The following is a 13,332-nucleotide window of genomic DNA, read 5'->3' as shown; positions in this document are numbered from 1 at the left end:
GAGAGACAGCCAATATTGTGTAGAAATGGGAGATTATGTCAGGGGACAGTTCGTTGGCATGAGGGCGATGATGTCTCATGACTGTGAATGATGAGAAGTAACGTTAAATGATATGGAGAGACGGCAGATGATGTTTAGTGACGTCAAGTGACTTGTGGTTACGGCAAACGATGTTTAGAGACACCGGTAATAACGAGTGATAATAAATGACAGGTAGTGGCTACGATAGACTACGAGCAATCCCTCTTTTTGGGCGAAACCCGTCGCGCGAGGAAAAAATAACAAGCGAGAAAAAAATGAAACAAGGAGTGTCTAGTGCGCCATTCACTAGCAGTAACACGCTCGAAAAATAGGGCTTCGTTTGTAGTCACTACTTTTTGTGTTTCTTGCTCCCAGAGTTCCACACAGCGCGTTAGCCCCTATTTGTTTTGGTTTTTGTCGTCTGTCCGATTTTCTTATGACTCGTGCACCGGACTTCGCCGAAAAGGAAGGATGACGATGAATGAAAATGTGTAGAGACGATAAACGATGCGCTTCGATGTTTACCGTGGAATGATGTTCAGTCACGTTGTAGGAAGTTTTAGAACGGTAGCTAATGACGTTGGGGTTAAATTAATTCTGGCAGCTCGGATGATGGCAAATGGTGTCTTGGAACGGTAAAAGATTTTCAATAACAGCAAATATAGTCTAATGACGATAGATAGTGTTCAGGGATGGTAAATGATGTGTGGTGTCGGTAAAAGATTTTTAGTGAAGGTAAATTTGGTGTAGTGACGGTAAATTATCAAGTGCGTCGTGCGTCTGGGAGTCTCGTTAAGATTCCTGGCGGATCACGGGCGGGACTGGGGAGAGGGGTTTCATATGTCACGCAACGCTTTTCGTAGGGAATCGGGATTAATTAGTTGTCTTAGAGATAAATGACCCGCGAGGGAACGCAAAGGGTGGAAATAAAACTCACGCCACTTCGTAGGAGATACTTAAAAGGGATTTGATTTAGCGTTACTTGATATTCTTATGACTTATGTGGTAGGGATTAAAATTGAGCTCGTGACCCTTCCGTGATTAGAAAGTAAGCAAGATGACTCCACATTTTCATTTTCGTTTTCCACAATAATACATTAAACTTGCATAAAAAGGAAGATCCGTTTTCGATGCCCAAGGGTTTAGCATTCGCTGATGTTTTGAGGATGAAACTGCGTTAATTTACCGCCCTTAGGGTCTGGCATCCGCACAATATAACATCACTCGAAATATTAATTTCAAATTATTTATATTTTCGTTTTCATTGCACGACCACTCATTACATTAGTTGGTGTGATGTCTGAACAGATTTTACCAACGTAAGAAATGTAGATGTAGACAGAGGGATAAGTCTCGGCAGCTCTAGAGCTGGGAACATCAGTCAAGCAGCAAAACAATAATCCGAAACGGCATTTGTAGTAGTCTTACTTGTTGAGGCTATTGTCCATATTTACCTCTCCATCACAGTCGTATGAAAACAATTCTTATAGCTTGATTTAAGAAATAAGTTAACCACTACCCCAGTAGCAATAATTTTTTCACGGGCATAACTCTGCTATCGACAACAAGCAGCAAACCTCATGTCCATTGGCAGACAAAACTCGATTCATTTCCGAATATCATAGGCCATGTTCCAATATAGCGTGGTCCTTGCTTGTGGACATTTTCGTGATTAGTTTGTTCGTCTTGTAGTTGCTTCTATTTGGATCTTGGTCCCTTTACAACATTCCTGTTCTTTTCAGTATTCCTTAGTTTTTCCGTTACCTTTCGCTCGTGTCCTCCAGGATTTGGTCGGTTCGTGTTCAAATTTGCTTCGCGTTTTGTCCTTCCCTTTCGCGAAGTACTCACAGCATTTGCCACAGGATCGAAGTTGTAATGGTCGTACTCGTCAAAATATTCCATAGCTTCAAGTCAAGATCAGAAATTACGCTGAGTTTTAGGCATAAAGGAAGCTAGTCGAGGTGAAGATTAGCGTTTGGACACGGTGGCGCTCGTTGTTGTTTATATAATATTATTTTTAACCTGGGATGACGCAATTTCCATAAATGAATCGCCAATGTGATCTTTGATTGGTTGGAACTAACAAAGGAAATAAACTTTACTCGTGCGAACACAGCCGATGCAATTAGCATAAAATAGTAATAATAATAAAAAAATATGTTACTCGACAACTATTCGCCGAAGTGGAGGTGAATAATTGTTTTAGCATATGCTAAACAGTGACATAATTTAGCATAAAAAGATTAAACTCATCTATTCTTGCAATCATTGCAATATTTATAGCAAAGGATATCAGAGCGCACTATGATAGATAAAAAAAATTGATGCGAATTAAACAAAATAAAGTTCATTTTAATTTATAATAATAGCGGGAATAAAAAGAAATAAACACATTTAACGTATAAACAAAATATCGCATGACTTTTGATAATTTTTGGATAATGTCTCACGGCATCTTGAAATAGGGTATACGCGTTCTGTCCAGATTGAAGGTAAAAATTCGAAGCCTTTGCTGATCCTCAGAATCACCGGGGATTCCAGCTATTCATTCGCCTTAAAATTAAAGCCTTTTGATCTCAAACCTTTTGGGGCTTCTTACATCCATATCCAAGGCAAATATGACGTCACGGGCAGATTTGCAACAATTCGTATTTTATAGCCTCAATGTTTAATGACAGTCTTTTGCAATCGGTTCTATCAAGTTTGATGTAACGTTAAGGCTTTTTTTTTCTAAGTGAGAGGCTCATGGAAAAAGAGAACAAAGGACAGATGATACTCAGCTATTCTCGTTTGAAAACTAGAATACAACGAATGAAGATGAAAGCTTTCCGTCTTTACAAAATCCCACAATCCAAATGGGGCGTTTGAACATACTACTGAACCTCTACTGCCTATTGGAACTTGAAAGTCAATTTGCCTACAGCGGAGTTTTCCTTCCTTTACCAAATAATTCGAGCTCCCTGGTATGTAAGGCAATTTTTTGTTCCTGTTCCGATCCTACGAAAGAGTAGGAAATAGTGAAACATGTGTTAGTGCTTGCTGGCTAGAAAGTAATCCTCCCCCCAATTCTTAGTTGTGTTTCTTTAGGAAATAAGTTGAGCAGTGGGTCGCGTTACCTTAATTGTTAGTGCGTAACCGATTCAGAATCGAGTTGTCTGCCAACTTTGAGCTCCGTCCGGGGCCAGTACATTCAGGCAAGCCACAGTCACTTACATTATGCTTTCCGCCAATATACACATGCAGGGAACGGAGATCTTTCAAGAAGAATGCCAAGGGAGAATTCTCGGTGATGGGCCCGGGCTAGGAACCACACTGAGGGGAAAAGGCCAAACATTTCTACTCGTTCCCGTTAACAACCTTATAGTATATGTTCCTGCAGTGTAGATTAGTTGACATTCTTCAGCTTCTTACAATCATGCGATAATTGAGAAAAGGCTCTGTAAAGTCGAGATTACCTCAAGATTACAATCAGGGGACGTCTTTGTATTGTTGGTCTACTGTTAGACTAAGGAATCAATTCTCAACCAAGAAAAAGGTAAGGGGACATTTTTTTTCTCTTGGTACCTGGTATTCAATTTCAATGATAAAGTTTTTCTTCACTTTCAGACCGTTATCCTTGTTCCAGAAAAACAGAAAGAAAAAAGAATAATTTTATAATCCCTTTCAACTATTCCGCTATTGCCGCAAAAGAAACAACTTGATATCTTTTCACTCAAATTTTACTGTCTGTTGCGATTATTTGACTCTTTTTCCTCTTCGATCTTTTTAAGAGGATTTTGGAAAGTGTAAATTTATCATGAAATATTTGAAGACCTCAACTCAGGTTTTTTTTAAACGTAGTTTTCTCTGTTGTACAGTCCTTATCATGCATGGCATGACGTCCATTGGCAAGATAGGTCATTCAAATATTTATATTAGCAATTTAGTTCGATGGGGGTATGTTTATCAAAAAAGGAATGCTGTATTTTTTTCTTTACATACTCCAGGTGGGGTATGTGGAGAAAACTAATTTGTGAATGTAGACTGTTGTTAAAGCCACAGCTTTTATAATCATCACAGGAATTTTATTCTTTGCAGCGAAATATTTCAAGAACTTATTATGGAAGACCGTGAGAATAGAGTATCTTAGAGGAGATTGACTTTCACGGACAACTTTTTACCGCGTTCCACTTTTTTTCTGTTTTTTCAGTTTTCGTTCACCGACAGCACCGGTTTTAAGCCGTTAATATTTGACACAATTCCGCTTGATCCAGATCCTTGTTTGGCAGCTTATTTTCTATGGAAATTACTCAATATCAAGGGTTAATTAAGACCCAACAACTGCGCTGAAGTTACCACGTTTGACTTAGAAGAAAGCATGCTTTTCATGTAGTTTTTCAGTCTCGCAGGTTCATGATATCCCGCAGGTATTAATCCGATTTTCAGCCTATTGACACCATCGTGGACTGACTGACATACATATCGACCGCATATACTGGCTCAGCGAATTCCTGCGGGGTGACTCGCTTCGATAGGGATGGTGATGATGAAGATTTGTCAATAAATTGCGACCAGTAAATCGAACGAATGAGTTCTTACAAATCACGCCACCATTCGATGTTCGTAGGAGTTTTGGGTGGCAAAAACAAAGAAATCCATTCCTAAACAAGTTTAAACATACTTTACTATTACTTAATTACTTCCAGGTCATCGATTCAGGGGTGAAAAAGTTAGAGAAGCAGGCCCAAAGAGTTTGAATTATTAATATTATTTTTTTTGCGATTCCTCTTTTTTGTATTGTATCTTTTATTCTATCATCTGAAAAGATTATCTCTGCGCAGGACACTGGTGCATTTAAAAAACCCTTTCTCTGTAAAATGCGATCTCCTTTGATAAAAAAGCAAAAAGGCAAAACCAAGTGTAACAGATGAACCCTTTCTTAGTCTGAAACTCGTCACCTGGTTGAGCTTTTGTCGTGCACTTATTATCCTGAAAAATCGCCATCACTCTCGACCGTTGTTCTGTAACTTTCAGATGGCATGTTTAAAAGGTCCAATTTTTTTTGTTCTATATCTTCACTGGCACTTTTTTCATCTTATCCATTTTTATTTTTTGTTGTACACGATGCTTTTTCATTTTCACACGGTACTTTTAGCAGATTAATTAGCCGTATCCTCTCTTTATACCGAATCGTTGCGTGACCATCGTCCTCTCTGGGTGTGGTATCATCAAGAACTGTGACCAATCTTTTTCCAAAGGGAATTTTAATTATTGCTTGCTTTTTATTCCATGAAATAATGGAAACCGTTCATGTTAATCGCTCTTCCTTACAACTCAGACTTGTCCATAAAGAATCAAATTAGGATCGACTTCTTCAGTTTCTTTTCCCATTTTTTTTCCTTTTTTTGCTGGTATGTAAGGAAGATCATTTCTGCTGACTTTCCCTTAAGTTTAAAAAGACAAGATTTGGCCAGAAACTAAGCATACGCAAATCTCTTGGCGATAACAAAAAAAAATATCGATATGGTTCTTCAATTAGGAGGAACAAGTCATGTCTCTGGTGAAGACCGTATATTCGTCAAGTCTACGTCGAATGAAGGTAAAGATCTTACAGATCTGGTGGTTTATTGCTGCTAGAGCTTCTCTGGTGCACTGGTAAAGTCGGGTTGAAGTCGTTCTATTGGATGGGGCGACCTCATCGTAAACGGGGCGAAATGGCTGGGACGAACTTGCTATGTAGCGAGACATGCTGCAGTGAGGAATATTGTAGCTCTATTCGCCAGGAGGAGTTTGGAGTTCTATCCCACGTGGTCGATAGAATTCCAACAAGTTCCCTAGATAGATTGCTGGTACCTTGAACAAAAGAGGGTGAGAAAGAGCCCTGCCCAACAACTCAAATGACCTTTCAAAGACTGGAACCAGGACTTCCCGATCTGGTGTCCAGCGAGCTGAGCTCCAGGCCACCTCGCGCATTATTGTGAAAGAGGAACACTGACGCTAATCAAACCATTGACAATCCCTTTTGTATGCCTTTGGAATCAGCGATGTTGGAAGTTTGTGCAGAGACTTAAAATAGAAAGAATGATGGCTTCGTCGTCGAGTGAATAAAAATGGATATTAAGTTCAAGACACAGGAAATGCTTTGTTTAACAGAGCAGCCTGAATGCATATACGTCTATGGCCTGTTTTACTGAAGTTGTCTTCTTTTTTCTTTGTTAAATCAAATCCTAGTCACGGAAATTAAATGTGTCCAAACACTGTCTGTTGTTTGACTTATGAGCGGAAATGGTCCTGTTGACAACCAAAATGAACAAAACTGGGTGAATTTTGTATGCATAAGAGTGAAGCTCGACAAACAAAAAAAATTCTCACGACAGAATTTACGTTGCGGTCTGTGATTTACAGATTGTTATTTGCACATGAGCGCATTTTTTTTTCAGTGACACTTTCTCCAAAATACATCTTACGAGAACTCTTGATTAGAAAACTTCTAGGGTATATGCCGCCTTCAGACAGAAGATAAAGACCTCCATTTTTTTCCTTAAACGGAACCTTGGGTATTTTTAGCGTGCATCAATAATGACTATAGCATAGTCATAAGCGTCTTTAGAATACTGTTTTCGAACGCGTAAATGTTCATTATAGTACTGTTACACAACTGATGTGTCAAGCCGGTGATTATTGTTCAATATCTGGTGTGCTTTTGTTTGATGAGCAGTCGGTATTACCGTAACTTGCCGGCTTGTTAAGAAGGCGAGAACTTTTTGGAATTAAAACACACTTACTACAAAATTTAAACAAAAAGTATTACAAAATGCGCTTGTCAAACTAAACCTTCTTTCAGGACTACCTGATGCGTAAATCTAAAATTTTGTACTTCTGTTTTTTGAAATAACCATGATTTAATATATTTTAAGTGCTCTTTACAAAACATGTTCCAGTTATTAAGCATTTGCGCGATAACCTCTTAATTTCTCCGAAGAAATAAATTAAAATCAAAATAAACACAAAGCGCGGTTTATTCTCCTTTCACAATTTTGGCTCAAATCTCTGTCGAGTTGCAATCAATTAGAATGTAGTTAGCACCAAGAAAAAAAAAATTGCTTAATCAAACTTTACCATTTTGGGGTCGCTTAAGAATGCAGTTAAAAAATGACTTACGCAATGTATATAACCGTTGTAACGCCGTTTATGGCCTTACAGACGTTGGGGACATGACCTGTTTGTGTACAGAGAGAGAACACAGAGTGAAATTTGTGTTTTGTTTGTGAGTTTACATTGCAACGATGGAGAAATGAACGTTTCTTTCATGACTTCAAAGTAATGCAAATGAGAGCAGAACTTAAATTTTTTTTTCCTGACCGGCTCTCATGCTCGCTTTGTCAAACCCGGCACTGTTTATATTGTAATAAAATGCGCTTTCAATGAAAACGGCGCTAAGAAAGAAACGAATAGCGGGAATTGTACAAAGTAAAACTGCTAATCTTTTGTTTTTTCGGCATTTTTTGAAGTCCTTTTATATGACAACCTGGCTTTACAAAAGCGATATCATGTCGGCTTAGAGCACTTGTCGGTCTTTTGAGAAGCAAGCAGAACTGGCAGGTTGCAGAATAGGTTCACGGAGTAATCCGCAAATTCTTCCCACGACGTGAAACAAAATTTAGTCTTCATTTATTCCTGACCCTTCGAATTGTTGTCAGGCGATTTGACAAATCGGTAAATAGAGACCAACTCTCAAACACAGATCAGTTTGTTAATGCTATAACAAGTCGGAAGATGTGATCGGCAGATTTGTAATATATATTTAGAGATGAGAACCTGCGCCGAAAGAACTTCCAAAAAAACCTCAAGTGACTCAAAGAAAAATGACACAAAATGTCATATGAAGCTTTGATGTGATTTTAATCACACAAACGGGTCGTATTAACGCTTTCTTTCTTGCCTTCGATGTTTGGTTTTCTTTGACAAAAGTTGTTAATAGCGCGCGCTCCTAGATGAAAAATGCTAATTTCCAAACATATTAAACTTGTACCGATTTATGTTCACAGTGTGATTCAGAGATTTGTAAACAGAGCACACAATGAGTTCAGTTTTACAGAAGAAGTCTATAAAAATATCAATCACGCCTCGCAAAAGGGTATTTGTTTGTTTACATAAGCACAGTAGGGCTCTCGTTTCCCTGTATTGAAATTAACTTGTCTTAAAAGACAAAGAATGTATCGCCAATAAAACCAGCAATAACAAAACAGTTAGTTGATTCAAAGAGCTTTAATTACTTTGTGTGGGAGGATTTATGGACTATATCAAGCAATATTGTATCTTTTGAGCTACAGGTAATTAACACGTGTATACTGAGGCCTGTGTTTAGTGCTCTACTATCAGAGAACTGCAGAGCTCCTTTTAATTGTTCAAACGTAACAATTCCGCGAGTGCGCACTGAAGCCGGACGTCGGATTTGACCGCTTAATGAGCGGAGGTGTTGGACAGCTAAGCTATACTGAATAGGACAACAGTTCCGTAGCGGAACACGACAGTTTGCAAGAGCAGTGTGCGCAAGATGAATACAACTGATTCAAGTTCCTCTACGGATTCCACAAAGACTTCAGAGAAAATTAAGAGGCCATTAAACGCCTTTATCCTTTGGTCCAAGAAGAGGAGGAGGGTCATTGCCAACGAAAATCCGCAGATGCACAACTTTGACATCAGTAGAAAACTGGGCTTAGAATGGCAAAAACTGTCCGAGGAAGAGAAAGCGAATTACTTCGAAGAAGCCAAGCGTTTGAAAGAGGAGCATAAACAACAATATCCTGATTACAAATACCAACCAAGAAAACGTGATAAAACAAACAAAAGAAACAAGCTCCTTCACGGGACGCCGTTTCAGTTCAGCTTCTATCCGCATGACACTACGGGGTTCTTCGATAGCAGGTACCATTTCCCAGTGCCTGACTCGAGGCCATCGTTTCCTTCGGAACCCTTGCCACCTCACGGAGAAACCTCTGGTGTAAGCAGCGAGGATCATATAACACACAGCACTCACGCAAAACCAACACACACGGATCACAGTACCCACAGTGTCATTTACCAGAGCTTCCGGCCTCAGTCTTGCGATGGTTTTGTACCGTACAGGAGTCTGGAGCCTCCATACCTGCCTCTACGGCCCAATTTTGACTTCTCGCATCTAAACTGGTACGGTTCGTCTTCGGCTTCCAGCCGCATTGCCCCTGTACCGTACTGTAGTCGAATGTACCCATGGCACGCGGCGCGTCAAACCGATTTCCACTCGTGAGAACGGCGCGCCATGAACTCTCGAAACTTAGCGAGTTTACCAAGAAAGAAACATTTGAAGGTATAGTAGAGGCGTAAAGACATATTATTTGGCAATTTAGGATGTAAAAATGCGAGCAGAGACATTATTAAATTTATTGCTGATCAAAACGACGTTGAAATTGTTAGTTTAATTGGTGAAGACACTTCTAAAGTACCTCATGATTACTTAAATTTCACTTTGCGGGCAGCTCATCGTCTTAAGTAGACGCAAAAACCCAATGTAGAAGGTAATAGCAAAACGGAAGTGGCTTTTCGTTATTGTTATTGTTGCTTTTAACTATTTTGTAAAGTACAGTAACTTAAATCGAACGCGGTACTTTACATTTTGTGAAAAGCTGTTTGCAAATTACCGACGTGTACAGTTTAGTTCATCGACTCGCTGTTCCGTATATCCAATTTTTTGCAGAAACTCGTTCTAAACTTAAATTTATAGGCGATGAATCATTGCACGAAGTCTTATTTGGAAAACGAAAGTCTTCGATTACAATAAATCATTTAGTTAATGAAAAGTCAATTTTTACTCATTTAAGAACGTTAGAAGGCTGTAAATTGACAATAAGGTACAATAGTCAATTTTTTTTACTAGCTGGTAAGAAACGGAAAAATGTGACTAGTGCTTTGTCCTGACTGATCTTCTCATATGAGCACCAAACATTCTCCCGAGGCTCTGTAAACTTGACTGTGTAAATTTTGAGTGAAGAAAGCGGCTTTTTGTCGAACCCAAGTGCTAAAACACGTGGCAAGTATAAAGTAATACTTTACTAATTGAACAGCGTGCAAAAGTTACGCAAATGTTCAGCGCATTTATGTGTGAGCCGGCGGCTTTGAAGAAAGGACGGAAAACCGCTCTTCACCGTTTTAGTAATTCTCCACACTTAATCCTTCATTTCACCTTTCGCTAAACGCATGAAACCAGTCGGCATAGGAAAGACATAATAGTTTCATTAAATCGTTTTACGGCTACACATAGAGTCAACAAACTACAAACACATTCTGACATGCTAAAGAAAACACGATGTAAGGTCGAAATTTTGTTGCTAACGGTAAGCTCTTTAATAAGAAGCGCTGTCTCGGGCTTTATAGAGACATAAAAGCTTTTCTGTACACTGTTGGTGTAATCAGAACTTGGAAAATAATCTCCAATGCAGGTTAAAGTATGGGTCACGGGAGAAAGAGAGCAAAACTCTTTAGCAACGAACTGCAGTTTATTTAATTTTCATTTGAAATTTTAAAGTAATTATTTTTTTGTGGAATTTGACTTTCGTGCGTATTTGTTCGAAATCTGCCGAGTTTCTCTTAGTTAGAGAATCTAGTAATGTACAGATCAGCTTTTAAACTTAGAGTGTTATATCCAAATATATAATTTATGTCTTAAAAGTAAAATAAAACAAAGGTTTTTGCGTTCGTCACATTGATCTCAATTCATTGCCCATTGAGCATAATAAAACTGAAACTTGTTAAGTTACTAATTCAGGCTTTTTTCGACGAAAATACTTTTCCAAGTAAAAATGTTTGCATATCCGTGAGTAATTTAGGGTTAAAACGAGGGTTTAGCCCATGAAATAATAAAACAATTAGGAAAAATTCGCTAGATAACTGAAACGAGAGATTACAAGAAAACAAAGACTTAAAAAGATAAAAAAATTCACCCATTTGAATTTTTTGCTGTACTCAAATATCACTGATGTTTAAAATTAATTTAAAGGAAATTCCGTAACTCCTCTCGCCAATTGCTCGAAGTTCCAGTCTGCTTTAATACACGCGCTTCAAAATGGTGATAATTTGCAGCTATTCTACATGATTTTGCCTTTTTGATCGAGTAAAAGGAAAAATGTCGATGAAAGTTAAGTGAAGCAAATTAGTGAATTCCTCACAGTAAAACGTGTCGCTAAATCATGGAAATCACTTTTAAGACCAATTTGTGTTCAGAAGTTATATATTTTCTCTTAAACCCATTTCTTATGCTCTTTAATACAGAGAAGATCATTTTACATAATATAACACTTTAATCATCTGGGATTACTAAAACACCACACGACGAAATTATGTAACGACTTTACCTCTTTTTTTTACAAATGCATATCCATTGTTACATTGCCTTTCATTCCTGGAGAAACATCCCAAAAATTATATATACTTAGCTACTTATCCTTGTGTTTCAGTTGGAACTCTTGATCCCTAGCTTGTACTAATAGTCACATGAATATATCTAGAGATTACCGTTCATGTCTTTTAGTTACAAAATTACCTTGCATTATTTTTTTGTGTTTGATTCCATTTATGTCTTTTTGCTTTATTGCAAAACCCGATGCACAGTATAGTATGATTTTTTTGAATACCTGTTTAACTCTTCATGCCTTTTCCGTTGCAAAACAGAATATGCATATCAGGAAACAGAACACAGATCTTTTTATTAGAATAAAACAGAATAGTTTGTCTCTTTTGTTGTCTGTTAGCAGCGTTCTCTATTTAGCTGAACTTAAATGTTTAGTAATTAAGGCATTTTTTTGAACTGGTAAAGCATTATTCTCTGTATAGTGAGACACCTAAACTGTCCTATGTTAGCGTTTGATGGGATCTGCGGCGGTTGTCTCACCGGTTCAGCTGAAGGTCGGCTGTTTAAACTTTTAATTTAATTTTTAATAAAGAGTTTGGAATTGAAAGTCAAGGAGTGCGGGAGCATAGTAATGTCAACGTCTCCGCAAGGCATGTGTTGATTTTGAAGTCGAGGGTGAACGGAGTTTCCATAAAGAAGACGTTGAATCAACTGCGGGAAATTCTCGTGGGAGGTGTAAAGACGAGATTGCCTGAAAGTGTTTGTAAATAATTGCTTTCGGCAGATGCTGAAGGGTGTAAAGCCAGGTAGAAAGGACAAACCGACGAAGAGGCTGGATTACTTCTGCCGTATAAATGTAAACATTAATTGCGTATGATTTTGAGAGGGAAAAAAAATAAAGTCATTTTCGGATCATGCTGTGCTTGTTTTAAACTACGGTTTTTCTCTCCAGGAATGGAAAAATCGTACTCATTATAAAATTTGAGTTGTGTTCGATGTCGATCTTTCGATCATGATTGGTGTTTGAGATAGGTAATAGATGACTTTAGAATTTGATTTGTTATTGGTTAATATGTGTGGCTTCGTGTGCCCTTTGAGAGCGAATCCTTTCACCCATTCGTCTTTTAAATCCTACGGTTTTTATCATGTATATTTTTTGAAATCAGATTCCCAAGAGAAAAAAGCGAAGCTACGAAAAGAAGAGCTTCTCGGTTAGATTTTCATGGCCCACGCATATGTGAAGTGAGCATATGCCTGCTTTGATTACTTCTAGGGAAATAGTATTAATATAGAAATAGTGTCGGTGTGCAAAATAAATCTGGTTTTTATGTTGCTAAAACAGCAACAATGAGTTGTTACAATGCCTCGTACAAGCTAAGAGTTCGACTCTTTCAAGGTTTCTTCATCCATTTTTATTTTGCATCGCTCCTTGTGAACCCTTACACTGAAGATAAACGCTAACTCAATTCTTATTATGTGCTCCTTACTTCTATCGCGAACAAAAGCATTTTAACTCGGAGTTTCTAGTACAAAATACCGTCCCTCTCTTGAAACGAAGCGTTAGCTTATCAAGTGCTTACAAAACGGAGCGTTGTACTTTAATTTTTCTAAGCTATAAATAAATCATAACTTTTTATTCTTAATTGCGAAAAAGGACGATTCGATCTGCATTTTCAATCGCATTGTCAACTCGATCAATTCAGGGAGCCACGTTCTGTCCAAATAAAAACTTGCTAAAGAATTGAACTTTAATAATATCCAGGAGCAGCCATTTACAGCCTTGATTTCCTTTCATAACATAGCCAGCCGATAGTGCACCTTTATCTCAAGTGGACTTACTCTTTGAGGGCCCTTTTTTTGTTACGATAAACTGTATAAACGCTAGCGAAGGGGAAATTGGACAGACTTGTCATTTCCACCCAGGAACTGCCTCATGTCTTTTACAA

The 13,332-nt window shown here is 38.1% G+C and overlaps 1 protein-coding gene across 1 annotated transcript; it reads left to right on the top strand.

Moving 5' to 3' along the window:
- The first annotated feature begins 8,318 nt into the window (after positions 1-8,318).
- Positions 8,319-11,348, top strand: LOC131793657 (transcription factor sox-3-like). The gene has a single exon (XM_059111102.2). It carries the CDS (start codon positions 8,558-8,560, stop codon positions 9,287-9,289), a length of 732 nt encoding a protein of 243 aa, XP_058967085.2. The 5' UTR covers positions 8,319-8,557; the 3' UTR covers positions 9,290-11,348.
- The last annotated feature ends 1,984 nt before the right edge of the window (positions 11,349-13,332 follow it).

Source organism: Pocillopora verrucosa, chromosome 9 (genome assembly GCF_036669915.1).
Source record: "Pocillopora verrucosa isolate sample1 chromosome 9, ASM3666991v2, whole genome shotgun sequence".
Classification (NCBI taxonomy): Eukaryota; Metazoa; Cnidaria; class Anthozoa; order Scleractinia; family Pocilloporidae; genus Pocillopora; species Pocillopora verrucosa.
Note: the sequence above shows the minus strand (reverse complement) of the source record. Positions and strands in the feature narration are given on the sequence as shown.